The sequence below is a fragment of the Sarcophilus harrisii genome, chromosome 1, assembly GCF_902635505.1.
Source record: "Sarcophilus harrisii chromosome 1, mSarHar1.11, whole genome shotgun sequence".
In the NCBI taxonomy this organism is placed as follows: domain Eukaryota; kingdom Metazoa; phylum Chordata; class Mammalia; order Dasyuromorphia; family Dasyuridae; genus Sarcophilus; species Sarcophilus harrisii.
Window position 1 is genome coordinate 393524138 of NC_045426.1, and position 27456 is coordinate 393551593.

The 27456-nt window shown below is 37.0% G+C and overlaps 2 protein-coding genes across 2 annotated transcripts in view; one reads left to right on the top strand and one right to left on the bottom strand.

Annotated features, from left to right (window-relative positions):
• Window positions 1–11123, bottom strand: part of NSUN2 (NOP2/Sun RNA methyltransferase 2) — a 35518-nt gene extending 24395 nt beyond the window's left edge. The window contains exons 1-4 of the mRNA XM_003759612.4: window positions 10726–11123; window positions 10346–10503; window positions 5653–5757; window positions 26–131 (exon numbers count right to left, since the gene is read on the bottom strand). Coding sequence (XP_003759660.1) covers window positions 26–131; window positions 5653–5757; window positions 10346–10503; window positions 10726–10827 — 471 coding nt within the window. The 5' untranslated portion in view covers window positions 10828–11123. The remainder of the gene's footprint in view (window positions 1–25; window positions 132–5652; window positions 5758–10345; window positions 10504–10725) is intronic.
• A 173-nt stretch (window positions 11124–11296) lies between these two features.
• The window catches only part of SRD5A1 (steroid 5 alpha-reductase 1), a 38679-nt gene continuing 22519 nt past the window's right edge, over window positions 11297–27456 (top strand). The window contains exons 1-2 of the mRNA XM_012541197.2: window positions 11297–11883; window positions 18835–19001. Coding sequence (XP_012396651.1) covers window positions 11603–11883; window positions 18835–19001 — 448 coding nt within the window. The 5' untranslated portion in view covers window positions 11297–11602. The remainder of the gene's footprint in view (window positions 11884–18834; window positions 19002–27456) is intronic.

The window sequence follows — 27456 nt, forward strand, 5'->3', positions numbered from 1 at the left end:
ATATATTTGAAAATACAAAACTTACAGATTCAGTTTCGCTAACCAAAAATTGGTGAAATTTTTCCAACTGTGGAGACTTCCTCAAGATTTTGCGACTCAGATTTGTGTGCCATGCAAGCTCTTCTGGGTACCTAATAAAAACAAAACAAATTTGAGGTATTTGGTAATTTTAAAGACACATGATAAAAAAAGAAAGCTAAGCATAAATCAGCAACTTATCTTTTCTTCAGATAGTTCAATAACTTTGTGAACTGAAAATAGATAAGCTAAAATGTCTAAAATAAAGCATAAAATTATAAAATGCCTTTCAATGAAGCTGTGAATAGAAATATTTGTATTGTGTACATTTTCATTTCTGATCTACATTAGTCCTCTTTAAAATAGAAAATTCCATACAATTCATTTTACTATTTTAATAAGTTATAATCTATGAAGCTAGACTGTAGACAATAATTAATAATGAGCCTCCCCAAATTAAAGCTAAATCTTTGTATAACAGTCATCATCAGACTCTCCATGAGACCTTTCTAGGTTGGTACACTTTCCAGAGATCACTCCTGTGGCATAAAAACCAAAGTCACCTCCACAGCACAATGAAACACTTAAAACCATCTTGGATAAAAGACTGATCACAAGTAACACAATTTTCTGGGTGTGTACTCAAATAGAAAAAAAAAGAAAAAGAAAAAGAAAAAGTCATTGCCACATGTACAGCAGAACATGAGAGGAATCAAATTATGAAATAAATTTCCATTTTAAAAAAATGTATGTAATACTACACATTTATTCAGAGCTGTCCATCTTTTTTTTTTTTTTTTGCTTCCTTGTAGGTTTTTTCTCTGCTATGCACTTTTTATTTTATTTTTTTCTTCTTTTCTCCTCCCATATTATGCAAGAAAACTACAATTAAGCATTAATCTATTTAGATATACACATATATACAGATACACATAGCCGTCTATGATCATTCACATACAGATAACATCTCCCTTCCTAAGTCCAAGCCTTTCCATAGTATTCTAGATCAACTCATTTCCTACACCATAACAATAATTTCAACATTATCTATCTAGTTATTTTAAATAATCTAAAACAATATTGATTAATATGGCTTACTTTTCTCTTTTAATTAAACCTATTTTAGCTTTTGTCTGAAATCAATGATTATAACCCTTTTCCCCAATAAATTCGACTTTTGTTTGTGTTTATATCTTATATCCTATCCCTATTGATTCCTGCTTTGCCTCTACAAGTTACTTTGTCTTGCTATTACTTAACCTAGCCCCCTTCCAAGGACTCTTTCCTTACCTTCTCTCCTCACCTTTTCCCTCCCTCTTTATCCCATTCCCACTATATACTTATCTCATTCCCGTTAATCTATGACCCATTCTTTCGTGAACCCTGATCTGATGCAGCATTCCCCCTAAGAATTCTTCCCTTTTCTTTCCCCCTTCTATCCTCTTACCCTCTAATTTCTTTCAGAATTTAGAAGATTTTTTATGTCCTTCTAAATATATGTATTATTCCCTCTTCAACCCATTCTCAATGACAGTAGGGTTCCAGAACTACCAGTCCTCTTTCCCATCTAACTTTTCTGTACTAAAATCATGTCATACTTAGCTCTAGCCTAAATCTTTCATTCAAACTACCCAATGACAATCTTAAATAGTTTACATTTCCATGTATGAAATATAAAGTTAGTCCTTTTTTAGTCCCTTGTAATTAGCCTTTGATGTTTATCTTACATTTATTTTGGATCTCATATGTCAAATTTTCTATTAAGTTTTGGTCTTTATGCAACAAAATCCTAAAAGCCTGGCAATACACTGAATATCTTCTTTTTTTCCATTCAAAATTACGCTTTGATAGGTATATTTTTTGCTGCAATTCCAATTCTTCTGCTTTTCATTATATAGTGTTCCAAGACCTCTTAATGTAGCACTACTGGATCTGATTCTAAATGTGGCTCCACTACATTTGAATAATTTTTTTCTTGATGTTCATCGTATTTTTTCTTGACTTGGAGATTTTGGAATTTGGCTATGATGTCCCTATAGGTTTTAATTGAAGGACCTCTTTCAGGTGGCCATTAGTGGATTTTTTCTATATATACTTTATTCAAATATTTTGGAACGATTTTCTGTAATTATTTTTTGTATCAAGATTCTTTTTTTGATTGTTTTTTTCAGGTAGTCCTATTATTATTTTCTCTTTTTGTTTTCTTCTCCAGATCTACTGTTTTTCTTCTAAGATGTCTCACATTCTCTTCTACTTTGTCATTCTTTCTATTTTGTCTTATTGTTTCTTAGTCTTTATCTTTGCTGGCCTCTCCTTGCCCTATTCTAGTTTTCAAGGACTAATTTCTTCCTTAAGATTCTGAATCAGCTTTCCTATTTTTTCCATAATTTTATTATTATTATTATTATTCTTTTTTCCTCTGTTAGTTTTTCCTCAGCCTCTTTCATTTAATTTTAAAGTATTTTTCTTCTTTTTGGATAGGTGATCACCTGACATTATTCTTTGCGTAAGAAGGGCTTTTTTTTACTTCAATATCCTCCTCTGAAGATGAACTTCAGTCTTCTCTATTCCCCTAGTAACTTTTTATGATTCGGTTCTTTCCCCTTTTGACCTTTTTTTTTTTTTTGGACAATCCAAATACACTGGAACTACAATAAGAATTGGACAGGACTTATCAACAGTCAAAATTAAAGACTGCAGGTCGTGCAATCACATCTACCAGCAATCAAAAGAATTAGGCCTGTGGCCAAAAACATCATATCCTGCAAAATTATCTATAATATTGAATGAGAAAAAAATGGACATTTAACTAAGTGCAGATTTTCAGGACTTTTTAAATCAACCAAACCCGATCTCAATAGAAAATTTAACATATAAGAACCAATAGCAAAGAAACAATTTTAAGGAACTTAACACGGACAAATAGTTTATGCTTTTTTTTTTTTTTAATGGGAAATGTATATCATATGTTTAAGATTAACATCAGCAATAGGGTAACTCAAAAGAAAGATTGGGGCAGAATCAAAGTAAAAATAGTAATTATGCTATACAAATGAGGGGCAAAGGAAAAATAGACACAGGCTTAGAGTGGGGAGGAGGACTTGTAGTTTTCAAAACCTACTCACATCAGGAATAGGTTAAATAGACAGCACTACATATATACCATGAAGGGTATATAGCACCCTCCAAAATCTATAAAGAAATAAGGAGGGTAGGATGGATGGAAGGGAAAGCAAAGAGTGAGGGAAGAAGACAAGAGAAGAATCCACAAGTGGAAAGAAGTCAAATAAGAGCAAGGCAAGTTAAGAAGCAGAATTAAAGCAGAGTCAAGTCAGCAGGAATAGGAAAGATATGCATGTGTATGGTTATGTCTATATATGTATACATAAATAAATTCTTTCTTAACTATATTCTTTTCTTAACCATATGGGGGGGAGTGAGAGTTTGAAAGGGGAAAAAATAAAGAAAAAAGTGCACAGCAGAGAATAAAAGAACAAGGGAATTTTTTTAAAAAGATAGACACTCATGAATATAATTTCTTCAACTAATATGTATACTTTCTTGAAATGGTAATTCATTGTTACATATTCATAATCTTCCCTGATGTTCTGCTGGGAACATAACAACATTCTCTTTTGTTGTTTTGTTTTGTATTCCTTTGCTGTTTTTCTTTTCTTTCTTCTTTCTATATATATTTTTTTGCAATAAATACTATTTAAAAAAAAAAAAAAACCCTTAACTGAGTCAAAGACATTTACTTTTAATTTCATGATTCCTTCCTTAACCTGCTGAAGACACAATGGAACATTGAAGTGCTCCAAAAAAAGAAAAAAGAAAGAAAGAAAGAAAGAATGTAGGTCCAAATCTTCAACCAGAAGAAAAACAAAAATCCACAAATATATGTCACCTGATAACAATTAGCTAACAAATAATGATAATTGATATTATGACCTAGATACTATGCTAAGCATTTTATTCTACAAATAGTCTCATTTTATCCTTTCAACAATTGTGGGAAGTATGATTATTGTTCCCATTTTACAGTTGGGCAAAGTGAGAAACAGGTGATTTGTCCAAAATTATACAACTAAGTGACAGAGGCTAAATCTGAAGTCACACCCTGAGTCAAGCACTCTATCCATTGTGACACCTAGAAGGCAAGTTAAAAAAGAGAGAAAAGCAAAGCTAAATACTTTGACATAGTTGAAAACAGATTTTGTAGAGAAAAAAAAAAGTATTTATTTTGCCATTTGTTTTCACTAAGTGTTAGAACAATCTTTACAACTCATCAAAAAGAAATGAGATAATCCAAAATTCACCAACAATTAGAAGGCAGCATTGCATAATAAAAAGAACAATGGATTTGAAATCAGAAATCCTGGTTCAAATTGGTTCTGCTATTTATTCAGTGTCTCAAAAATGACATTTTTAGCTTCCTAGTCTAGAAAACATAAGGGACTTATACAAGATTAATTTTCTATTGCCTCTTCTAGATTTAGATTTATAAATACACTATTTTGTTTTTACTTAATGTTCTACTTGTCCAAATAGCAAGCCAGTCTTAATTTGTGTTAATTACAATTTCAAAGGATTACTTTTTAACCAAAAAATTTCTACTCAAAGCTATGAGGGATTATGTCATGGTACATTCCCAAAATAATGCCTGTAATAAATGTCAAGTTTATCTTACTGTAATGAAGTAAATGTATACACACAAAAATCCACCTACAACCATACAAAGCAGTATAATATATGGCAAAGAAATGCCGCAAATAGCAGAAGAAAAAGAAAAATCTCTCTAGGATGGAGTAGTCCAGAAGACAGCCAAGTAACATGGGGTCAGGGCAAACATAAGCAAGTGAGTTCGAGGAACAGAGGGCACACAGGTCTGTTTGGAATGGAGCACAGATATTAGATATATCACTCTAAAATTTGCAAAACGTACAAACGGGTTACAAAAGGCGGCAATGGTAAGTATGGTTATTCTGCCAAAGACACTGAATACTAGGCTAAGTCTGTATGTCACCATAGGCAGTGAAACCAGTGTCACTGAATCTCAGATTGCCTTTTAAATAAAATTGGAATTAAAGATTCATGCCAAAGCATATCATTGCTCTGAACAAACTAGAAATCTTGGCCTAACTGAATGAAATTTTAGGTTGACTCTTAATGGCAGATGGAAAATGAGAAATTAAACTAGAATGCTTTGAGTAATATCAATTTATGAATTCAGTTATATTTGCATTACCAAAGTTTGCTGACTGTGCCTGGGAATGTCTCAATTCCTTGGGTCCTCTCCCTCTGCCCCTAACATCTTTTTCTCATCTTTTATCTTACTTGTTATATAACTGATAACAACTTTGATGTACAACTTCCATGAACTAAAACAAATAGCCACTCAAGCTTATAATCAGCCATTTTTAATATAATTCATGTAAATTAGTTTCCCATCTCACAAAGCTGAGGACCAGGTACAGAAGCTATAGTGACAACATGACAAACAAAAAGTAATCAGTCAGGCTACAGCAACCATCATGTTTATTACAAAAATTACTATGGAAAAGAATCAAGAATACTAACAGTGGAAATGATTATAGTACCAAAATAACAAGTAAGAAATTTCATTTTACCTACCAGCTTAAAGGCTGTGGTACTTCAACTTTCTGACCATCTACCACCAAATCCTCTAGTTCCTTGAAATACTTGTTTTTCAAGCAATGGAGAATTTCTTTTGCATGACTGTTGAGAAAGGGTAAATAGTTTAATTGTTGTCAGCTTGATTAAAAAAAAAAAATTCGTATTTCCCTTAAGAAATGTTTCACAAATTAAAACGACTATGAGGTACCATTTCACACCTCTTCCATTAGCTAAGATGACAGGAAAAGATAATGATAAATGTTGGAGGGGATGTGGGAAAACTGGGACACTAATACATTGTTGGTGGAGTTGTAAAATGGTCCCACCATTCTAGAGAGCAATTTGGAATTATGCCAAAACTATGCATACCCTTTGATCCAGCAGTGTTGCTACTAACTCTGTATCTCAAAGAAATCATGAAGAAAGAAAAAGGACCCACATTTGCAAAAATGTTTGTAGCAGCTCTTTTTGTGGTGGCAAATAATTAGAAAATGAATAGATGACCAACAACGGGGGAATAGCTAAATAAGTTATTGCATATGAAAGTAATGGAATATTATCCTTCTATAAAAAATGATGGAACAAGCCGATTTTAGAAAGACCTGAAAAGATTTTCACGAGCCCATGCTGAGCAAAACAAGTAAAAACAAGAATACATCGTATTCAGTAACAGCAAGAATGTGCAATGATGAACTATGAAAGATTTGGTTCTTCTCAGTAGTTCAATGATTCAATCCCAATTGAATCCCAATAAATTTCGGATAGAAAATGGCATTTGCATCCAGAAAGAAAACTACGAAGATTGAATGCAAATCAACACAGGCTATGTTCATTTTTTTCTTTTTCTTTCTCACGATTTTTTTCCTTTTGTTCTGATTTTTCTTTCCCAACATGATTCATAAAGAAATGTGTATTTTAAAAAATTAATGTACATGTATAACCAGAACAGGAAAAAAATGTTTCAAAACAATTTAAAATATAAAGCTAAACTTTTTTAAGCTTAAAAAGAAGGCATTTGTCACTGCCCTTATTAGAGGGAAAAAACTAAATCTTTCTCATTTTCTTGTCTGGTTGACAACAGTCTAAAAATTAATGCAATAACTGAGCTGACCATATTTCCTATTCTGATTAATATTGTTAGCTTATATAAAGTCTCTTGGCACTATTGAAAGCATAATAATAATAAGAAAAACAGAACAGATTTCCCATCATCACAAAACCTTGATTTTCTTCACCAATGATAGCAGAATTTCAATACTTGGATTCTAAATATGTCATTATCCACCATAATTATGAGATACTAAAAACAGCTTTTAAGAAAATAGAATTGGGAAGAATTAGACCAAAACAAATAAAAAGAACAAATTCAAATCATTATAGGTTCATTTACAAACTTTCTTTTGGAAGGCAAGATGCAGATAGCAACAAAATCAGGTTGTTAAGAATACGATCAATAACCACCAGGTTATTCGGCCACCACCTCCAGCCCACCTCCTTATGTTTAGATATCTTTATGGGAATGGACAAGTGTTAAATATATTAGCATAGCATATTAAGTCTATCAGAGTTGTATTAGGGAAAGAGTACTGATTCTGGAGTGAGTGGAGACCTAAAATCAAATTGAACCATTGGTGCTTTCATGCTTATTATCTGTATGACCTTTCACTTCTCCAAGCCTGTTTCCTTAATTATAAAACAAAGAGTTGGACTAAACAGTCAGAAGATTCTTTCAGCTCTAGACCAAAGCTTCTTAAAAACTGTAAAAGTTTTCTGACTTTATAACTCTCAAATTCTCACCTCATGAAAAGATAATGACAAATATTAGAGAGGGTGTGAGAAAACTGGGACACTAATGCATTTTGCTTAAGTTGTAAAATGACCCAACCATTCTGGAAAGCAATTTGGAACTATGCCCAAAGGAATGTAAAACTGAGTTATCTTTGATCCAGCAGTGTCAGTATTGTGTCTGTATCTAGAAGAAATCACAAAAGAGGGGAAAGGACCCACATGTGCAAGTGTTTGTAACAGCTCTTTTTTGTGGTGGCAAGGAATTTGAGTGGATGTCCATCAACTGAGGAATTGCTGAATAAGTTATGGTATATAAATGTGATTAATACTATTCTATAAGAAATGATGAGATGGCTGATTTCAGAAAAGCCTAAACATACATATGAACTGCTGCTGAGTGAAGAGAGCAGAACCAGGAGAACATTGTACACAGAAACAGGAAAATTATGTGTAATGATCAACTGATGGACTTGGCTTTTTTCAGCAATGTGGTAATTCAAAGAATTTCCAATAGATTTGGGATGGAAAATGCCATCCAAATCCAGAGAGAACTATTGAGATACTGACACATCAAAACATGCTATTTTCACCTTTTGTTTTTTGTTTTTTCTTTCTGGTGTTTTTTTTCCCCCTTTTTGATCTGATTTTTCCCATATAACGTGACAAATATGGAAAGATATTTAAAAGAATTTAACATATTTAACTTACATTAGATTGTTTGATTTCTGGGGGAGAAGGAATTGAGGAAGGAAGACAGAAAAAATTTGGAACACAAAGTCTTACAAAAAAGAATGCTGAAAACTATCCTTACAGATATTTGCAAAAATAAAATACTATTGAGAACAAAGGCTTCTGAATGCAATGACCAAAAATTAATTCAAAATGAAACCTGTAATAAATCCAAGGTGTTTCTGGCAGGGTTTGCCCTGTTGCAACCTCTGATTTCACTGCCATCTTAGTTCTGAACACACCACATATACATTTTGCAATGCTCTGAGCCAAAAAATTTCTCTAGGGCAAAAGAGTCGAGTTGAAAAAGTTTAAGAAGCCATGCTCTAGACTACATCCCCAATGAGAAAGGAACAAACAGGCTTTTGAAAATAAGTTTCAGTAGCACAAGAATTTCAAGTTGGCTATAAGAAAATATTACTGGGTTCATCATGTCATTAAAAAATTTTTTGAATGGATACATGATTTGGGCATAAAGGATACCATAAGCAAATTATAACATAATATAATTTACCTATCAGATCTTTGGGGAAGGGAGAAATTCATGACCAAAAAACTAGAGAACATTATGAAAGACAAAATGGACAACTTCAATTACATTAAATTAAAAGTTTTTGCACACACACACACACACACACACACACAAAAAAAAAGCAAAAGAAACAAGATTAAAAGGGAAGTACAAAGCTGGGAAAAATCTTTACAGCTAATATTTCTGATAGAAGTCTCATAAGACCTGTGTCAAATTTATTGCAGTCCCTAATTGACAGATGGTCAAAGGAGACAAACAAACAACTTTTGGATGAAGAAATTAAAGCCATTTATAGTTATATGAAAAAATGCTCTAAATCATTATTGACTAGAGAAATGCAAATTAAAACAACTCTAAGGTACCACCTCACTCACACCTCTCAGATTGGCTAAGATGACAGGAAAAGATAATAAATGTTGAAGGGGATGTGGGAAACCCGGGTCACTAACTCATTGTTGGTAGAGCTGTGAAATGATCCAAACATTCTGGACAGCAATCTGGAACTACATCCAAAGGGCTATAAAACTATGCACACCCTCTGACCCAGCAGTGCCATCATAAGGAAATCGTAAAGGAAGAAAAAGGACCCACATGTGCAAAAAAACGTTTGTAGCAGCCCTTTTTGTGGTAGCAAAGAATTGGAAAAGGACTGGATGCCCATCAATTGGGGAATAGCTGAACAAGTTGTGGTACAGGAAGCTAATTGGAATATTATTGTTCTATAAAAAAATGAAGAGAAAGCTGATTATAGAAAGGCCTGAAAAGATTTGCATGAAGTGATGCTGAGTGAAACAAGCAAAACCAGGAATACACTGTACACAATAACAGCAAGATGTGTGATCAACTATGAAAAGCTTGGTTCTTCTCATTAATTCAGTGATCCAAATAGATCCCAATAGACTTGTACACATTATACACATTGTACACAATAACAGCAAGATGTGTGATCAACTATGAAAAGCTTGGTTCTTCTCAATAGTTCAGTGATCCAAATAGATCCCAATAGACTTTGGACAGAAAATGCCATCAGCATACAGGAAAAGAACTAAATATATATATATATATATATATATATATATATATATAGTGTGTGTGTGTGTTTTTAAATCTCTCCCATGATTTTTCCCTTTTGCTCTGATTTTTCTCTCCCAACATGACTCATAAAGCAATGTATATTAAAAATAAAATTACTACGATACAAAAATTTTGATTCAGTAAAACAAGACGCAGCCTTAAAGGTTTCTAGACAAAAAGCAATGTCTCACGCATGTTAACATCAGAGAAGACTGAAAATACAATCATTGTGACAGCCCTTAACAAACCTCTAGATAATATACATCAACTAACAGTAAACAAGAGTTATGATAAAGGTATTTGCCACTGTCACAAAGTCCAAAAGGAGGATGAATTCTCTTGTAAGACTGCTTTACAAAAATTTATAGTGAGATTGTGAACTGGTGGTTTAGGGGAAAAATAATTTCACATTTCCTTTATAATTCAACACACACACACTTGTCACTTTTGTTGGTCACGTGACTGAATTCTAAAGTCTTTTTAAGGTCCCGACCACCTTCGTCCCCCTCCCGGGGTTTCTCCCCTCCCCCCCCCCCCCCCCCCCCCCCCCCCCCCACGTCTCCCTACCATTTGTAGCCGGTGATTCTCAGCGTGGCCGGGAGAGGCTCCCGAAGGGCCTGCATGAACTGTTCCCACTCGCCCTCGGGCACAATCTTCAACTCCTGGTAGTAGTGTTCAAATAACTTGTTCTCTTTGATGATCTCGGGGTAACCGCCCTCCCAGCCCTAAGGAAAGACAAGCAAAGATGAGGAACGACCCCCGCGCTTGTCCTGGAAGGATGGAAAGCTCCCGGGGACCCCGGTGCGCGCTAAGGCCAGGAACCGCCGACCACTGCTTCTGGGGCGAGGGGAGGAATGGGGGTCGGCCGGTCGGGGCCTCCGATCCATTTTCCCAATAGCCCGATCCCAGTCGCCCTACTTCCATCCGCGACGGGAGTAGGCCCTTACCGACTTATCCCGCTTCGCGTCCCCGTCCGCCGCGTCCTCCCTGGGCTCCGGGCGTTGCTGTTGCGGCTGCGAGCGCCGCCGGTTCCGATACCGCCGCCCCATGCTGCCGAGCTCGGCCACCACGCGCCGCGCCACGAGCCTCAGAATGATGCCGGCGGGGAGTCCCACCTCCAGGGGGACCTTCTCCTTAGGCCCTAGCTCAGGCAAGAGGTCCCAACGTAAGAGCCTGTGGCTAGAAGTGGGGAAGAAATACCCAGGAAGCCCTAAACCTGACTCTCCTCTGCAGGGCGCCCTTGGGAAGCAGTCGGTGTTTCTGACGGCCGGATGACCCTAAGGACGAAGCTTTTTCAGTGAGGGGCTTTGTTTTGCAGGCACTAAGTTAGGCACCCTCAGCCGGACACGCAGGCGTAGTGCTAGGAAACTCGTGAGCGAGTCTGGAGAGAGCAGCTAAACAACTAGGGACAGCGAGGTGACTTGTAATTACCGGCATTTTCTGATTCGCGGAGAATCCGTCACACTTGGATCTTCTTGGGGCGGGCAGATGAAGGGGCGGGGAAAAGGGAGACGGGTCGTCCAATCGGAGCCCTTCTTCGGGGAGTTAAAAGGACGACTTGTCCAATGGGCAACCTCAGCCCTTGACCTCCTGATCCTCGGCCCCTCCCCTTAGCCGCCTCCTTTAAAATAGACTTTACATTTGCACAGCCCCAGAATCTCTGGATCCCGCTTTTGCAAACTTTACCCTATGTCACATTTCCCTTATCTCGGGACCTGGCGCCTGGACTAGAACAAAACTGAGACGTCGAGTCCCAGCTTGCTCTGTCTACCCTGGTGCCCTTGCTCTCTCGCGGATCGTCCGATCCTGACTGTGCAGACCACGATGCTCCCGGCGGAATTCGGACCCTTGGAAGCTCTCTCCTTCCTTATTGGTTTCTTTGGGCCGATTTCCGGGGCTTTGCAATTGGCAGTGGGGTCGCCGTATGGCCGCTACGCCAGCGCCAGCTTCGGCCCGGGGCTGCCGGGGAAGTTGGCGTGGTTCGTGCAAGAGCTGCCGTGCTTGCTGGTCCCCCTCTATGTAGTCACCTGCACCCCTGCCCAGCGCCTTAGCCTCTGGCCCAATCGCATTCTCCTGGCCATCTTCATCACCCACTACTTTCAAAGGTAACGGCGTTTAGGGGTGAGTAAGAAGGCTTCCACTTTCTCCCTTCTCCCTCCTTTTCTGCCCTCCCCAAACGGACCGGGGGCGTCTGGAGTCCCGAGTGGCCTCCAATCCATCCCAAAGCGCCCCCTACCCCGATGAGTTTTGCTCATCCGGCGGAAACAAACGCTCAAAGAAACGGAGGGAGACCCGGAACGGTGTCTAAGCCGTGGCCCTCAGAGGCAGGCTTGGCTTCTGTTTGTCACTCATAAGGGGCTGTGGAACTATGGGATAATCTTCTGAGGCACTCGCGGCGCGGGGCGGCTGAGCCTCACCTGAGAACCCCCCCCCCCCACTTCCGACAATACGTAACTTTTCCCCTTCTTCCCTTTCTTTCCGCTCTCCGGGAGCTGAGGCGTAACTTCTTGTTTTCTTGAGTTAAGTCTTCAACCGTGATGTTCTAGTCTTCAAAAAGCAAAGACCGACAATCGTGGCCAAAGAATACATCCCATGCCCCGACTTTGGAAAGTTGACAGCACCATATCGGAAGTCTTTATCGCATGCTAGAATCTATATTATTACCGCTTTCCCCGCTGGCGGGATTGCTTCGGAGAACCAAGGCACAATAATTTGATGAACAGCCCTATCAAGACAAGATTGCCGTAAATGCGTGGAGGTTGCTGGAAAATGCGCGAAGCCCATGACCAATACTGGCTTGGTTTCCAGCGTCTCTCACCTGTAGTTATAGCAAAGTTTATGTCTGTCTCTCTGGTACTTTATTTGCCTGTTTACTTGTTTTCCTCTAATAGAATCGAGTTGATAAAGGCAGGGAATTTTGATTTTGGCTTCGTATTACCAGGACCTAGCACAATGTCTGGTATATTGAAGGTATTTAATAAATGTTTGTTGAATTTAATTGACATGAGAGAGATCAATTAGGAAGCTATTGGAAGAAGGGATGAGTTTTTTTTTTTTTTTTTTTATTTAATATCTTTTATTTACAGGATATATACACGGGTAACTTTACAGCATTAACAATTGCCAAACCTCTTGTTCCAATTTTTCACCTCTTACCCCCCACCCCCTCCCCTAAATGTCAGGATGACCAGTAGATGTTAAATATATTAAAATATAACTTAGATACACAATAAGTATACCTGACCAAAACGTTATTTTGCTGTACAAAAAGAATCAGACTCTGAAATATTGTACAATTAGCTTGTGAAGGAAATCAAAAATGCAGGTGTGCATAAATATAGGGATTGGGAATTTAATGTAATGGTTTTAGTCATCTCCCAGAGTTCTTTTTCTGGGTATAGCTTAGTTCAGTTCATTACTGCTCCATTAGAAATGATTTGGTTGATCTCGTTGCTGAGGATGGCCTGATCCATTAGAACTGGTCATCATCTAGTATTGTTGTTGAAGTATATAATGATCTCCTGGTCCTGCTCATTTCACTCAGCATCAGTTCGTGTAAGTCTCTCCAGGCCTTTCTGAAATCATCCTGTTGGTCATTTCTTACAGAACAGTAATATTCCATAATTTTCATATACCACAGTTTATTCAGCCATTCTCCAACTGATGGACATCCATTCAGTTTCCAGTTTCTAGCCACTACAAAAAGGGCTGCCACAAACATTCGTGCACATACAGGTCCCTTTCCCTTCTTTATAATCTCTTTGGGATATAATCCCAGTAGTAACACTGCTGGATCAAAGGGTATGCACAGTTTGATAACTTTTTGAGCATAGTTCCAAACTACTGTCCAGAATGGTTGGATTTGTTCACAGTTCCACCAACAATGAATCAATGTCCCAGTTTTCCCACATCCCCTCCAACAATCATCATTATTTTTTCCTGTCATCTTAGCCAATCTGACAGGTGTGTAGTGGTATCTTAGAGTTGTCTTAATTTGTTTGCATTTCTCTGATTAATAATGAAGGGATGAGTTCTTGAATTAAGCTCCTTTGGAGTGGAGCGAAAAGAAAGAATATGAAAGATATTATTTCTTCTAATAAATGTTCCCATTTGGCCAAATTTCCTTTTTTGTGGTGTGCAATAATGAGGGCTCAGGGTTATGAAGTTTAAATTAAATAAGAATGAAGAACAAAGTTATCTTGGTTAAATGGTCCAATTAATATTTGTTCATCACTAAAATATTTGTATATACAAATGCTGCGTTTAGCTTTGGCAAAATAGAAAGAGTATGCTATTTTTTTGTGTCAGTAAATTTTGTCTTGATCTTATTTTCAGAAGGCTTATAAAACTTAAAAGTTTAAAGAAATGTGTATTGTTAAACAGTCAGACCTCATCTTGTACATTTCATATATTCTTGAAAAGTTTCGTGTGTACAGAAATTAATAGTCACAATTTTTTGTTGACATACATAGGATGGAGCAACATGGTACAGTGAAAAGTGCTGGATTTGAAGTCAAAAGGGTTGGGTTTGAATCCTGCCTGTAGGATTATAGCTATGTAATTTAGGGCAAGTCATTAAATTTTTCTAGAATTCAATTTTCTTATCTATAAAATGAGAATTGGGCAGGTAGGTGGCACAGTGGATAGCAGGCCAGACCTAGAGTAGGAAAGATCTGAGTTCAAATACAGCCTCAGACAATATCTGTATAACTCTTGTCAAGTCTCTTAATCCTGTTTGCCTCAGTTTCCTCATCTGTAAAATGAGCTCCAGTATCTTTATTAAGAAGATCCCAAAGAGTTGGCCACAATTAAAACAACAATACAAGGAGAATTGGACTTAGATGGTTTTTGAGGTGCTTTCCACTTCTTAATCTGGGATCTTAAAATCATTTTAAAATGTTTTCCCACAGGAAATACTTTTGGAAACAATGTCTTTTGCAATAAAAATGCTTAAGAATGTTAGTTTAAGGAGCATAGACCACTTCCCAAGTTGTACACCACTTTATAATATCCCTATCCCTTCCTGTTTCCTATCCACCTCCCTTGTCTTTTCCTTTCTATCAGCTATACTAAGAAACTACTAACCCTCCTCATTCAGGGCATCCTCATGCTTTATTCATCAAATTTCATCATCATCATTATTTTATTCAGTTTAGCTCCAAAGATATAATCACAAAATAGCATATGAAAGTATGGTAAGAGGGTAACATATTGTGGTTGTTCAGAGGAGAATAAGAATTATAAAACATGCATACCATTTTATTTTTTTTTAATTTATTTATTTTTTTATTTAATAGCCTTTTATTTACAGGTTATATGCATGGGTAACTTTACAGCATTAACAATTCATGCATACCATTTTAGAAGGGGTAGGAATCCCAAAAGTCATTGGTTTTATAGGTTACTAATGCCAGAGTAGTTTTCATTTGCTTCTTTAATGGAAATGTCATAACAAACAAGTTTCCTGGTCTCTTTCAATTCACTACAAACCTGTGTATGGAAATAGGAAGGCTATTCCTTTTTGAAGGACTTTTTTCTAAGATGCTAAGAAACCCTTGAGATCATTCACCCCCTGGGAATGGTCATCACTTACCAAAGATTGGTGGAATGATCCAAATTTTGTTTGAGCTTTAGGCGGGGAGGGGAATATTCAGTCTGAGCAAGGAAAAAGGAATAACCAATGGTGTATGTAGAAACTTATCTAAATAAAATTAATTCCTTTGGTCACTTTCAATTGTCTGTGTAAAGTTTTTCTCTAAATTTTTGTACAGTAATGTATAGTTTGCAAAACCAAAACAGCTGTTCTCTGATTTCTAAAGGCATTTATTTGAAAAATAAAAGTACTGGCTGATATACTCAGCAAACAAATATATTCAATAAGGAAATAGAACCTGTGGTAAAACTACCCAGTGTAAAACCAGCTAGTGTATCAAATGTGCTGATAGGAACGTAGATAAAAGTAAACTTTCCAATGATGAATGTTGAAAGGTTAAAAAGAAAAAAAAACAACATAAAATTGACCAATGTAAAATTACCATTAACAAACTTGCTCCAAAAAAGATATGAAAGTACATCTCCTTTCTTTATGTGGGTTTTGTATGGAGTATTACATGAAATGTCAGACTTAGGTTATGAGTTGGTCAGTTTTGCTGAACTGCTTTTCCTTCATCTTTCAAAAATCCTTTGTTATAAGAAATTGTCCTCTAGGAGGGGGTGGGAATATATTGGGAAGTATAAGTGATTTTTTAAAAATATATCAAAAAATTGTAAATAAATATTAAAGAAAGCAGATGAAGCTTCTCAATTTTCTGGGTATGTGTAGCTCTGACAATTTCTGTAAATGCTCTTGGTATGACTGGCTATTACAGTAATCTTAGTTTTGCCTTCCCTGCTTTTCAGTTTTGAGGAGGGAACACAGTATTATATGCCAAAACAACCCAGGACTTACTGATGATTGATACATTCATGGCATTTTCTAGCTTTTGTAAAGCATTCCTGAGATGATTTTGTTTTTGTTTTCTTAATTCTCAAATAAAAAGGAATAGGAGGAAGAAAGAATATTAGAGCTAGCCATTAATATTGTGCTGAATAGTTCCTCTTGTAATATGTGCAATAGTATGTCCCACTAATAGGAGATCACCAATGGCTTCACTCCCCTATGTCTTTAAATACAAATAAGTTGTTTGGTTTTTGAGCTACACCTCTTCCCAGGTCTTCTTTGAGCTTACAGCTCATTTTATACCAAAAACTTGCTTCTCTATAGCTTGCAGATAACTTTAGACAAAAGGTAACCACCACTACCTTTCATCTTCTATGTTAAGGTTTTTGAAATCATATAGCCAAGCTGATTGAGAATAGCTATCAGCTTGAAATTTAATACCTATTCAAAGTAGTTGAACATTCTTTAAAAAAAAAAAAATGGGGCAGCTAGGTGGCTCAGTGGATAAAGCACCAGCCCTGAAGTCAGGAGGACCTGATTTCTAATGTACTCTCAGACACTTAACACTTCCTAGCTGTGTGACCCTGGGTAAGTCATTTAACCCCCATTGCCTCAAAAAAGAAAAGGGAAAAAAAACCTGACTCATATGATGCTTTACAATTTGTTTTCTCATTTGAGATACTCATACCCACTCTGGGAAGTCAGTGCCATTATTGTCACAGGTTTACAGTTGAGAAATCTGGGGCAAACTGTTAAGTAACTTGCTCAATTACACAATAAAGATGTGAATGATAAGGAATTTGAATTTGGTTCTTCCATACTTCAGTCCTGAGGCTCTGACCATTGTACTACCTAACTAGCTGTCCATGAAAGCCTATCTCAATCCAAGGCAACTAAATAATAATAATAGTAAAAATGATGATGATAATAAACTGTCCATGAATTGACCCTCTGCCTTCTGAGTATAATTCTTAAAAAAACTCCAGACACACTCACCTCTCTTTATAGTTGCTGAATTGCATGCAAGAGAATGCTTTACTTTCATTTTCTTTATGCTGATGATACAACCGTTATGTATGGATGCTTAGACACTCTTCAATTAATCCCTGTGGGTTAGTGAGGGACTCCTTGTTGCTGTGAAATAATATAAGGAATGCTGGCAGAAGCAGAGCCACTTGAGAGCAACAGGCTCCCACAAAAGACTCTTATTCTTTTGCATTATCCTTCTCCCAATTTAGCCATAAGATTATTCCATGCTAAATCTGACAAGAGTGCAAATAATTCTAGTGCTAGATTGATTAAAGTTAGTCTTTTAGTTTAGGTGTGGGAATAGATGAAACATTCTTATGTAATATTTAACCAAAAAAGCATACTTAACAGTAACAGGAAGAGGAGGACATTCAGCAAAGATACAAGTCCCCTTGCCTCTATACTTAACACAGTGAAATGCCCTCCATTCAGCTTGAACATCAGATTTTTTTTCTGCCTTAGGCAATGAGGAAGTGAGGTCAATTGTTTCACTACCATTCTGGGGACCAGTTAAGTTTCCATGACAATTTCATTGCCTTTTTAGAAAAAAACTAGCTTAACCTACGTAAAATAGTTGTTCTTACCCCAAACATTCATTTTAAAAGAGGTAATGGTAATATGTATTTTCATGTTACTGAAATCTTTAATAACTAAGAGTAGTTACAAATTTACACAATAACTTCAACCTCACATTGAGACCCTACCACTTTCTTAGAATGATAATTGTTATATGAAACAGGAATAAAGATGTGAATATTAAGAAATTTTATTCAGATTTTCATGAACTAGATTGTTGGTTGTTTGAGATTTTAAGTTAATATTAAAGTATATTGACATTGCTTTTACCATATGGCCAATCCATCTTTTTCATTAATAGATGGACTAGTCACATGTATAAAATAACAGATAACAGTGGTGTTGAGGTGTGAGAAATGAGGGTTGAGAAATCCCCTGACAGCAATGGAGTCCCCTAGCAGGTAGCAGGCTTTGTGAAAAAATTCGCAAACCCAAATGAATGAGGCATGAGGTTTGTGGCAAAAAAAATGGGTTTATTACACAAGAAAACAACTTTCTTAGTGGGGAAAATCCTGTTAGGATTTTTACAAAGGTTTGAGCACATAGTTTGGGGTTTTTGAGGGACTAATTTTCAGGGTAGTGATTATGCCCCAGGCCAAGATCTCCAATTGAATCATAAGAGGAGATTATCTGGGAGTTTATTCTATAAACAGGAAAGTGGGGCCCCTCCCAAAGGCCAGGAGGGGTTTCTATTCAGGGCCTTTCCAACTCTTTTCCCCCAAAGATCAGGGGAACAGTTTACATCAGGTAGAGAAGCTTGCATGCTCCAATGTCATCCTCTTAACTTTCAAAGAAGAGAAAGTCCCTAGAACATTGAGTCCCCAATCTTTCTACTCCTTTATTCCCTATCCCTGGTTAAAAAAAAAAAAAAAATGGTAGGGAAGGAACAAGAAGCACATAAGATAGCTAGGCATGGTTATTTATAATTTGCATAATTGTAAAGAGTACCCACTTTGTTGAAATCACAGAACCATTTGGGTATTAAAATGTGTCTTTCTTTTTTTTTCCTTAGATCATTAATTTTTCCCTTTCTGATTCGTGGAGGAAAGCCTGTACCAATCCTCGTATTTTTGGCGGCATTCATATTCTGTACCGTTAATGGATACTTACAAAGCCAGTACTTGAGTAACTATGCAGTATACTCTGATAACTGGATAAAAGATCCTCGTTTTATCACAGGTAAGTCGGATAACCAATTATATAAAACATTCCTACATTTGAGAACCAGCATTGCATAATGTAAAGAACACTAGTCTTGGAGTCAGAAGAAGCAGATTTTAGCACTGGCTTATTTAACTTTTCTGAGCTTTAGTTTCCTCATCAGTAAAATGAAGATAATAAATCTTTCACTTTGGGTTTAATGTAAAAATGACAGTTTTTTTCTATTCTTCATTTAAATAATAAATCTTCTAGTATATGAAGGCAAGGTTATCTATCACATTTGTACTTAATTTAAACTAGTGGCTTTTTTTTAACTAGTTTTTTTAAACTATTAACTTTGGATAGCTTTAACTTCCCAATAATAATAAGAGTAGTACCGAAGATAATATGTTGCTAAGGAAGCAGTAGATTTTCTCTCCATAGAGATCTTCTAGCAAAGACTGGAAATTTGTTGGATGTTTTAGAGAAGAACCTTGTTCAGTTAGACTAAATTGCCTTTGAGGTCCCTTCCAACTGACATTCTGTAATATGTAAACTTGAAATATTATATAAATGTGAATTACTTTTTTAAAAAAAAATTGTCTAGCACATAAGAATCTCAAATTTTTCAATACTGGACTACATAATTAGAAATCTTAGAATTATAGATAGAGATATAGAAGAGTCGTTAAAGGGGATCCAGTCCAACTACCTGATCTGATGGAAAATTTGAGAAATTTTGAAATTTAGATAGAGAAAACAAATTCATATTTTATAGGCATCATTAATTGGATTATATAAGTTGACTCGAAGAACAACAGATCTATAGCTGGAAGGAAGCTTAGATGACAACTAATACAACCCACTGTTTTATAGAGGAAGTAACTAAGGTCCATAGAGATTGAATGACTTGCCAAGGTCACACAGGTAGTAAACATCAGAAGTATGTTTTGAACCTGGGGCCTCTGATCTATAACCAGGACCGTGCCATTTTACCATGCTTGTTAACCCATACATGCCTGTTAACATGATTTGTGGCTAAAGTGGTTAGTAATAAACAAATACTTGGGTCCAATTACATCACCATCACTTTATACAGGTCATATATGTAAATGAGACAACTCTGAGGTTTTTTTTTTTTCCCCTTTTAACCTAATACTCACAGGCATCTGGTTCATGTATCACCTGTTAGCTATTTGCAATCTAAGAAATTTTAGGTTATTTGAAGATGCTTAAATAAATCTAGTCCTAGTTAAACAACTATTTTGTTTTCTTTTCTGCACCTGCACAACTCTTTCAGGTCTTCTTTTTTCCACTTGATGCACTAAACTCGTTTGTGTTCTTGGAAGACGGTTTCTAAATATTAAATTGACTGATAGTAGGATTTTCAGGCCAGCCATGAAAATGATAAAAACCAGGTTGGGGCATTTCAGTCTTCAAACAGTGCCCCTCAAAGCTAATTTATGATACCATCCCTTACATCATCCTATATAAATGATTCTCTGTACCAGGGTGTGGATAATTTGAAAAATTCTGTCAGCAGTAGTATTTGATATTTACAACATTACACAAAAAAGAGGGAGAAATTAGTTCAAGAAATATAATATATCCAATTGGGATATGACATCCCATGCTTTTTTGTGAATAGACAAGAGAAAGGCTAGGTAAAAACTGAAACCATTCACGCATCATCCCTCAAAGACAGCAAACTGGATAGAAAAAAGGTCAAAAGCCATATTTTCCAATCTGTACGACCCATATTTAGGCCGAAGAACTATTACCAAGAGTCTGAGAAGCTTGAGTACACTGAGTACTGTTGTTTTGAGGTTTGCTAATAGTACAACTACTATTAGGTGGAAACCTGATTTTTTTTTTTTTAATCTTACAACCGAGTAAGCCATGGATTTGGTGGGTCATTAGGTTTCATCATATAGCTATAAGCTGATTATATGATTATGTTTTCTGGAGGAGTTGGGACCAGCCTTGGTCTCAGCAGAATAATCACCACAGGAATAGTCAGGGATAAAATCCAAAGTTTTTATTGTCACAGTCTGTCTCCTTTGCTGGGCCCCGGCTAGCTTTCTGGAGGCCCTCGGGAATGGGTCTTGGATTCAGTGGAGGAGTGAAGGAGACATGACAACCACCACAAGGGTCTTTATCTTCGAGTCTGTCTCCCCTCCCAGATCTCTTAGCTTTTATATACTCTATAAGTACATCATCATAGGTGTCAGTCTTGTAGAATGGGTGTCAACTTGTAGAACTATACTAAATAGTAAGTACATATAAACTAGAGAATCATTATCTTAATTCCACTGAGTTAACATCTTGTTTTAGGATTAAATCAATCATACTGAACTAGAGAACTATTAATCACCATGCTAAACTAGATAATCATTGTATTGTCAATTCCACTGACTTAACACCTTGTTGTAGGATTAAATCAATCATACTGAGCCTTAAGTATATTTCTCCAGAGTTCCTGCCCTTTATACTCCGAAAACATGCATTTTCATTTACTATGACATATTTGTGACACTGCTTTGATGCAGCATTGTTGACATGCTAACATATTTATTCAGGATGAGGTTAGTATTGATTCTCCCCCATCTTCCCCTCTTCTTTATGCTCATATCTATTTATTTGAATTATAGTACCTGGGAGACATTGTGAGAACTAATTAGAGAAGGCTACTATCTTGAAATAGTTAATAACCATTAAGGATCTAGTATGTGTCAGGCCCTTTGTGAAGGGCTTAGGAATACAAAAAAAGGGGAAAAATTCAGTCTCTCCTTCTGAGAAACTCACAAGCTAATGGAGAAAGGAAATGAAAACAGCTAATGTACAAACATTAAGGGGCTCTTCTTCAACACAAGGTAACATGCAGTGGAGAAAATTAGAAGCATTCCAATGAAAACAAGGGACTCAATTTCACTTGATTTTCCCTTAAGCAATATATGTTATAAACAAACTGGTTTGTTTGATATTTCCCAGGCATCTTCCTCCTTTGCCTTCCTTTTTTTTTGCACACTCTGACCCTATACCTGGAATGCTCATTTACCTGACTTTCTTTCTTCAGATCCCTGATTTCCTTTAGTACTCAGTTCATGTTCTCTACATAGGACCTTGCCTGACCTCCTTACTTAGTAATGGCCTCATCTCCCATCCCCATCACAAAAAAATTATTTAGTACTTTATATATAGTTTGTATTTATAAGCCACTGAAAGGCACTAATTGTTTTGTTTTTATGTTAGTATTCCCATCTAGGACAGTGCATAACACTTATTAGCATCTTAATAATCTCTCATTGAAATGAATCATTTGTAAATGACATACTAATTTCGGTGAGAACAACCAAGTATAAAGCAAAAAAAAGTAACTTAGATATAAGTGAGCTCAGTAAAGTTTCAGGGAGAGAAAGGTCTTGTAAAGGGCTGATACTATGAAAAGGTATACTTGAATCAAACAACTGAGCACTTAAGGCTAATTTAATTACCTACTTGAAATAAGACAATGACTCTATTAGCATATGTTTGGAAAAATGGCTCTCCTCACTGTTTGGTGCTTACTCAGTGTTTGGTCTTAAGATAATCAGAGGCAAGGATTAGAGAGTGGGGTGAGATAAGCCAGAGTCACTTTGCAGCAGGAGGAGAAAGGTGGATATTCTGGATTCCAGAGTCTAGAAGAGATCTTTGGCAAAACTCTTGGCAGTTTGCCTGCTTTTCCCCCTAAAGATTAAGGACTTTTACTTATCCTGATTGACTGATCCTGAGGCCTCCAGGGAGCTAGTACAGACTTAACATTTTGGCACCCAATGTGGACTAATGACCTTAATTTCACTGAAGAAGTCCCGATAACCAGGAAATAGGGTGAGTTTAATTTTAATAGACAAACAGAGAACTTACTTTGTTAAGGGCTAAACTAGTAACTCATTTTCTAGCTGAAATGGGGCAGATGTTAGGAAAAGATTCTCCCCCAACCCCACCCTGAGGGAGATCTACTGGAAGCATACTCAGACTAATAAAAAGACAGGGTTTGATTGTAACTTGGGAGCAGATTGATGGATTCATGGATACATTAGAATGCACTTCCCCTTGGTTCTTCAAGGAAGAAGAAATAGGCAGATAATTGGAAACTAGTAGATCAACTATGTGAATACTACAATGATAAAGGTCCTGATTTAATTTCCAAAGAAACATCCTATATATACACAACATAATAAAATTGGCCTTAAAGAATCCTGCAAGTTATAGAAAAAAGAAAAGTTTTAAGAACAGCCGGATGAGGAAATGTAAGGAGAAAGAGGAAGAGAAAGGAGAGATTAATGGCAATATCGCCAGAGGGCAGGAGGAGCTAAGTGAACTTGAAGGGCTTGGTGATTTTCACTCTCACAGCCTAGCTTCAACTCTGCCTACACTGGAGCAGGTCCTTGACATGCACCCATCAACTTCCCCTTCCTGGGTGGAGGAAGGAGGAGAAGTGGGAGGGGCAGTGATATCACTAGTACCTTCCCCCCCACCAATCACCCCCTCTTATGACTAAATTTCAAAGACACTATTTAAAGCCACAGAAGAAGGGCAGAATATAGCTGATTTGAAAATAGAAGTGTATCCTATGATTGAACAGCTTGACTCTTCAGGTCAAGAAAGCAGAAGATACACTCCATTGATATAGAAATCCTCAAAGACCTGAAAAAAGCTTGCACTCTTTATGGGGCTACATCATCTTACGTTAAGATGTTATTACAGAATTTGGCTTATGAAATTTTAACCCCTAGTAACTGGAAATCTATAGCAAGGACATGCTTAGAACCTGGACAAAACTTATCGTGGCTCTCTGAATATAGTGAACTTTGTAGGATACAAGGCCAACAACGAAAAAAGGCAAACTGGAGTTAATACTCCGATGCACTATGACCAACTAACAGGTGTAGTTTCTTATGCAAACACTTCAGCACAAATTAATTATCCCATAGCAGCATATAAGAAAATTGCTTCTGCTGCTATCAAAACATGGGATTTTATCCCAGGTAAACAGGACAGAGAAGAGGCCTTCATGAAAATAGGACAAAGGCCAAATGAACCCTTTGCTGATTTTGTGGGACGTCTGCAGACAGCTGTCATATGAACTATTGGCAAAAATGCATCAACAGAAATTATGATAAGACAACTTGCTAAAGAAAATGCTAATGAGGTTTGTAAAAGAATTATACTAGGACTACACAAGGATGCTCCTTTAGCGGAGATCATAAGACGCTATGCCATAGTGGGCACAAATACCTTTTACTGCCAGGCTATGATGCAGACTTCCCAAGATCCAAACATGGGAAGACAGGGTCCCCTCTGGCAAGGGACTTCCAGAGAGACTCGTCAATGCTTTCAATGTGAGCATCTGAAAGCTCAATGTTGGCATAGAGACAGAGTGAAAAAACAGGGCGGGAGAATAAGACCCAAAACCCCATATCCAAAATGCAACAGAGGCTTCCATTGGGCATCAGAATGTCTACTGATTCAGGGAAACGGAATGAGGGGCCCAGCCCCAGGGCCTGAGGCAAAAAATACTTGGGGCATGAAGGCAGCTGAAGTTCAATGCCCAAACATGACCAGTCAGCCAAGAAGCAATCTGATGGGAGAAAGGGATTATATAATCAATCAACCGGGAAGCAACCTGATGGGAGAAAGGGATTACAATTGGGGAGAATAGAGTTGTATGCAGCTGGGACTACTGAGATACCCTCTGGAGAGATGAAATCTGTTCCTCTCCAGCCCATGGATCCCTTGCCTCCAGGCACAGTAGGCTTTGCCATTTCACCTCCTTTGAGTACTTACAAAACAGCGTCCATCCATACACTGATGTGGGAAACTGGGGAATGTGTAGATAATATCCCAGTCACTAATACAGGTAGACAATGTGTGACTTATCAACCAGGAGAAGTAGTAGCATCAGGTTTATTGATACAGACTCCTAATAAGCAATATGGTGATAGTTGCCCAGATTCTGACTCCAAGCAACAAAATCCAGGAATATTGTGGACTGTCGCAGTTACAGCTGACCGACCTATGCTCATGATCTATATAAATGGCCTACCATTAGAAGGATTGGTAGACACAGGTGCAGATCATACAGTCATTAGAGTTGCCAACTGGCCCAGTCACTTAAGACTAAGGCAGACACCTACATGTATGACATAGGAGGATCAATAGCAGCTGAAGTTAGTGCTACCCCTTTGAGATGGACATATGAAGGAGAAACAGGAGTTTTTACTCTTTTTATAGTTGAAAAATCCCCATCAATCTGTGGGGAAGAGACATTTTACAACAATTAGGATAACAAATGAGTATTTCGGTTTTTAGGCAGGGTTGCTGTTGAAGGCCTGCCAACACTCTCATGTGTTCCTTTAATGGAAAACTGACATACCAGCATGAATAAAACAGTGGCCCTTTAGCTAATGATACAATTCAAGCCTTATTAGATATAGTACAGGAGCAACTTGACCAAGGACACTTACAACCTTCTCTAAGTCCTTGGAATTCTCCTGTATTTGTTGTAAGAAAGAAATCTGGAAAATGGAGGATGTTGACTGATTTAAGAAAAGTAAATGAACAGATGGAAACTATGGGAACTCTTCAGCCTGGATGTCCATCTCCTACTTAGTTGCCTAGAGAATGGCCTCTTTGGGTTATAGACATTAAGGACTGTTTCTATTCTATCCCTCTGGATAAGGAGGATATGAAAAGGTTTGTTTTTTCAGTTCCCAGTATTAACTTAGCTGAGCCTTATAAAAGATATGAATAGACAGTTTTGCCACAGGGAATGAAAAACAGCCCTACTATGTGTCAAATGTATGTTGCTGCTACTTTTACTCCAGTAAGAAAAGCATTTCCAAAAGTAATGTTATTACATTACATGGATGATATATTGGGATGTGTACCTGAGGAACAAATGTTAGAAGCATGTCTACAAAAGACCATAGAAACAGTAAGGAACTATAAATTGCACATAGCTCCAGAAAAAATTCAAAGACATGCCTCTTTTCAATATTTAGGATATGAAGTATAGCCCAAGGTGCTTACAGTACAAAAACTTTCCTTAAGAATAGAGAAGTTGAACACCTTAAATGACTTTCAGAAATTGATGGGAGATATCCAATGGATGTGTCCAGTGTTAGGCTTGACTACCTATCAATTGCAACCATTATATGACATTTTAAGGGGAGACAGTACTTTAAACTCACCACATCAGCTTACAAAAGAAGCTCAAGAAGCTTTGGGAGAGGTTGAATTGGTTTTGTCCAATGTGGTTGAAAAAGTCACTCAAAAACCCTTGGAAATATCAATTTTTGCTACAAAAGAGGCACCCATAGCAGTCTTTCATCAAGGAGAAAGTGTGATAGAGTGGGTGAATCTCCCAGCACAGCCAGAACAAAGCCTTACTCCTTACCCAGTGCTTGCAGCTAGAATTTTATTAAAGGCTATTAAGCAAGCAGTACAATTATCTGGGATAAGAACTGACAAGATATACATCTTTTCTACTAATGCACAAATTAATATATGCTGTGAAACCATCCAGATTGGCAAATTTTATTGGCCAGAGTTCCAAATTTTACACACGGGTCTCCATTAAAGACAACCAGACTATTGCATAATTGGCAATGCTTGAAGAAAAGGTTTCTAAAGTTCCTCTTAGAGTACCAACTGTCTTTACAGATGCGTCCAAACATAATATTTGTGCTGTATACTCTCGTGACTTAACTATAGAGTAGTCAGAACTCCTTTTCGGTCCACTCAACAGAATGAATTGTATGCAATCATTCTAGCTCCTACTTATTATCTAGGAGATATAAATATAATATCTGATTCAGCCTATTGAGTAGGTGTGGTACAAGCCCACATAAAACCCACATAATCCAAATAAAATTTGTAGCTTCCAATATATATATATATATATATATATATATCAGCTCTTTAAGGAACTTCAAAAGCAAGTGAGAACCCATCCAGGTAAGATTTATATCTTGCATGTCCACTCTCATAGTGGACTTCCAGGTCCTATTTTTGATGATAATTCAAAGGCATCTAGCCTTCTAACCATGTTAGCCAATATTCCTTTACTTCAGGAAGGCCAAGAATCTCATTCTAAATATCATCGGGCTGCTCAAGCTTTATTAAAGTGCAATTTGAGATAATAAAAGAGGAAGCTAGGAGCATGGTATAAGCCTGTACAGTTTGCCTTCCTTTTCATGCTCCTATGCTCCTCCAGGGATAAATCCTTGTGGTCTGAGACCTAATGAAATTTGGCAAATGGATGTGACCCATTATAAATCTTTTGGCCGTCTGTCTTTTATCCACGTTGTGGTAGATACCTTTTCAGGATTCACTTTTGCAATACCAGCAGCAAAAGAGACAGCCCGAGTAGTCACTGAATTCCTTATACAAGCATTTGCAATTATGGGTGTGCCACAAACAATAAAAACAGATAATGGATCTGCATATACTT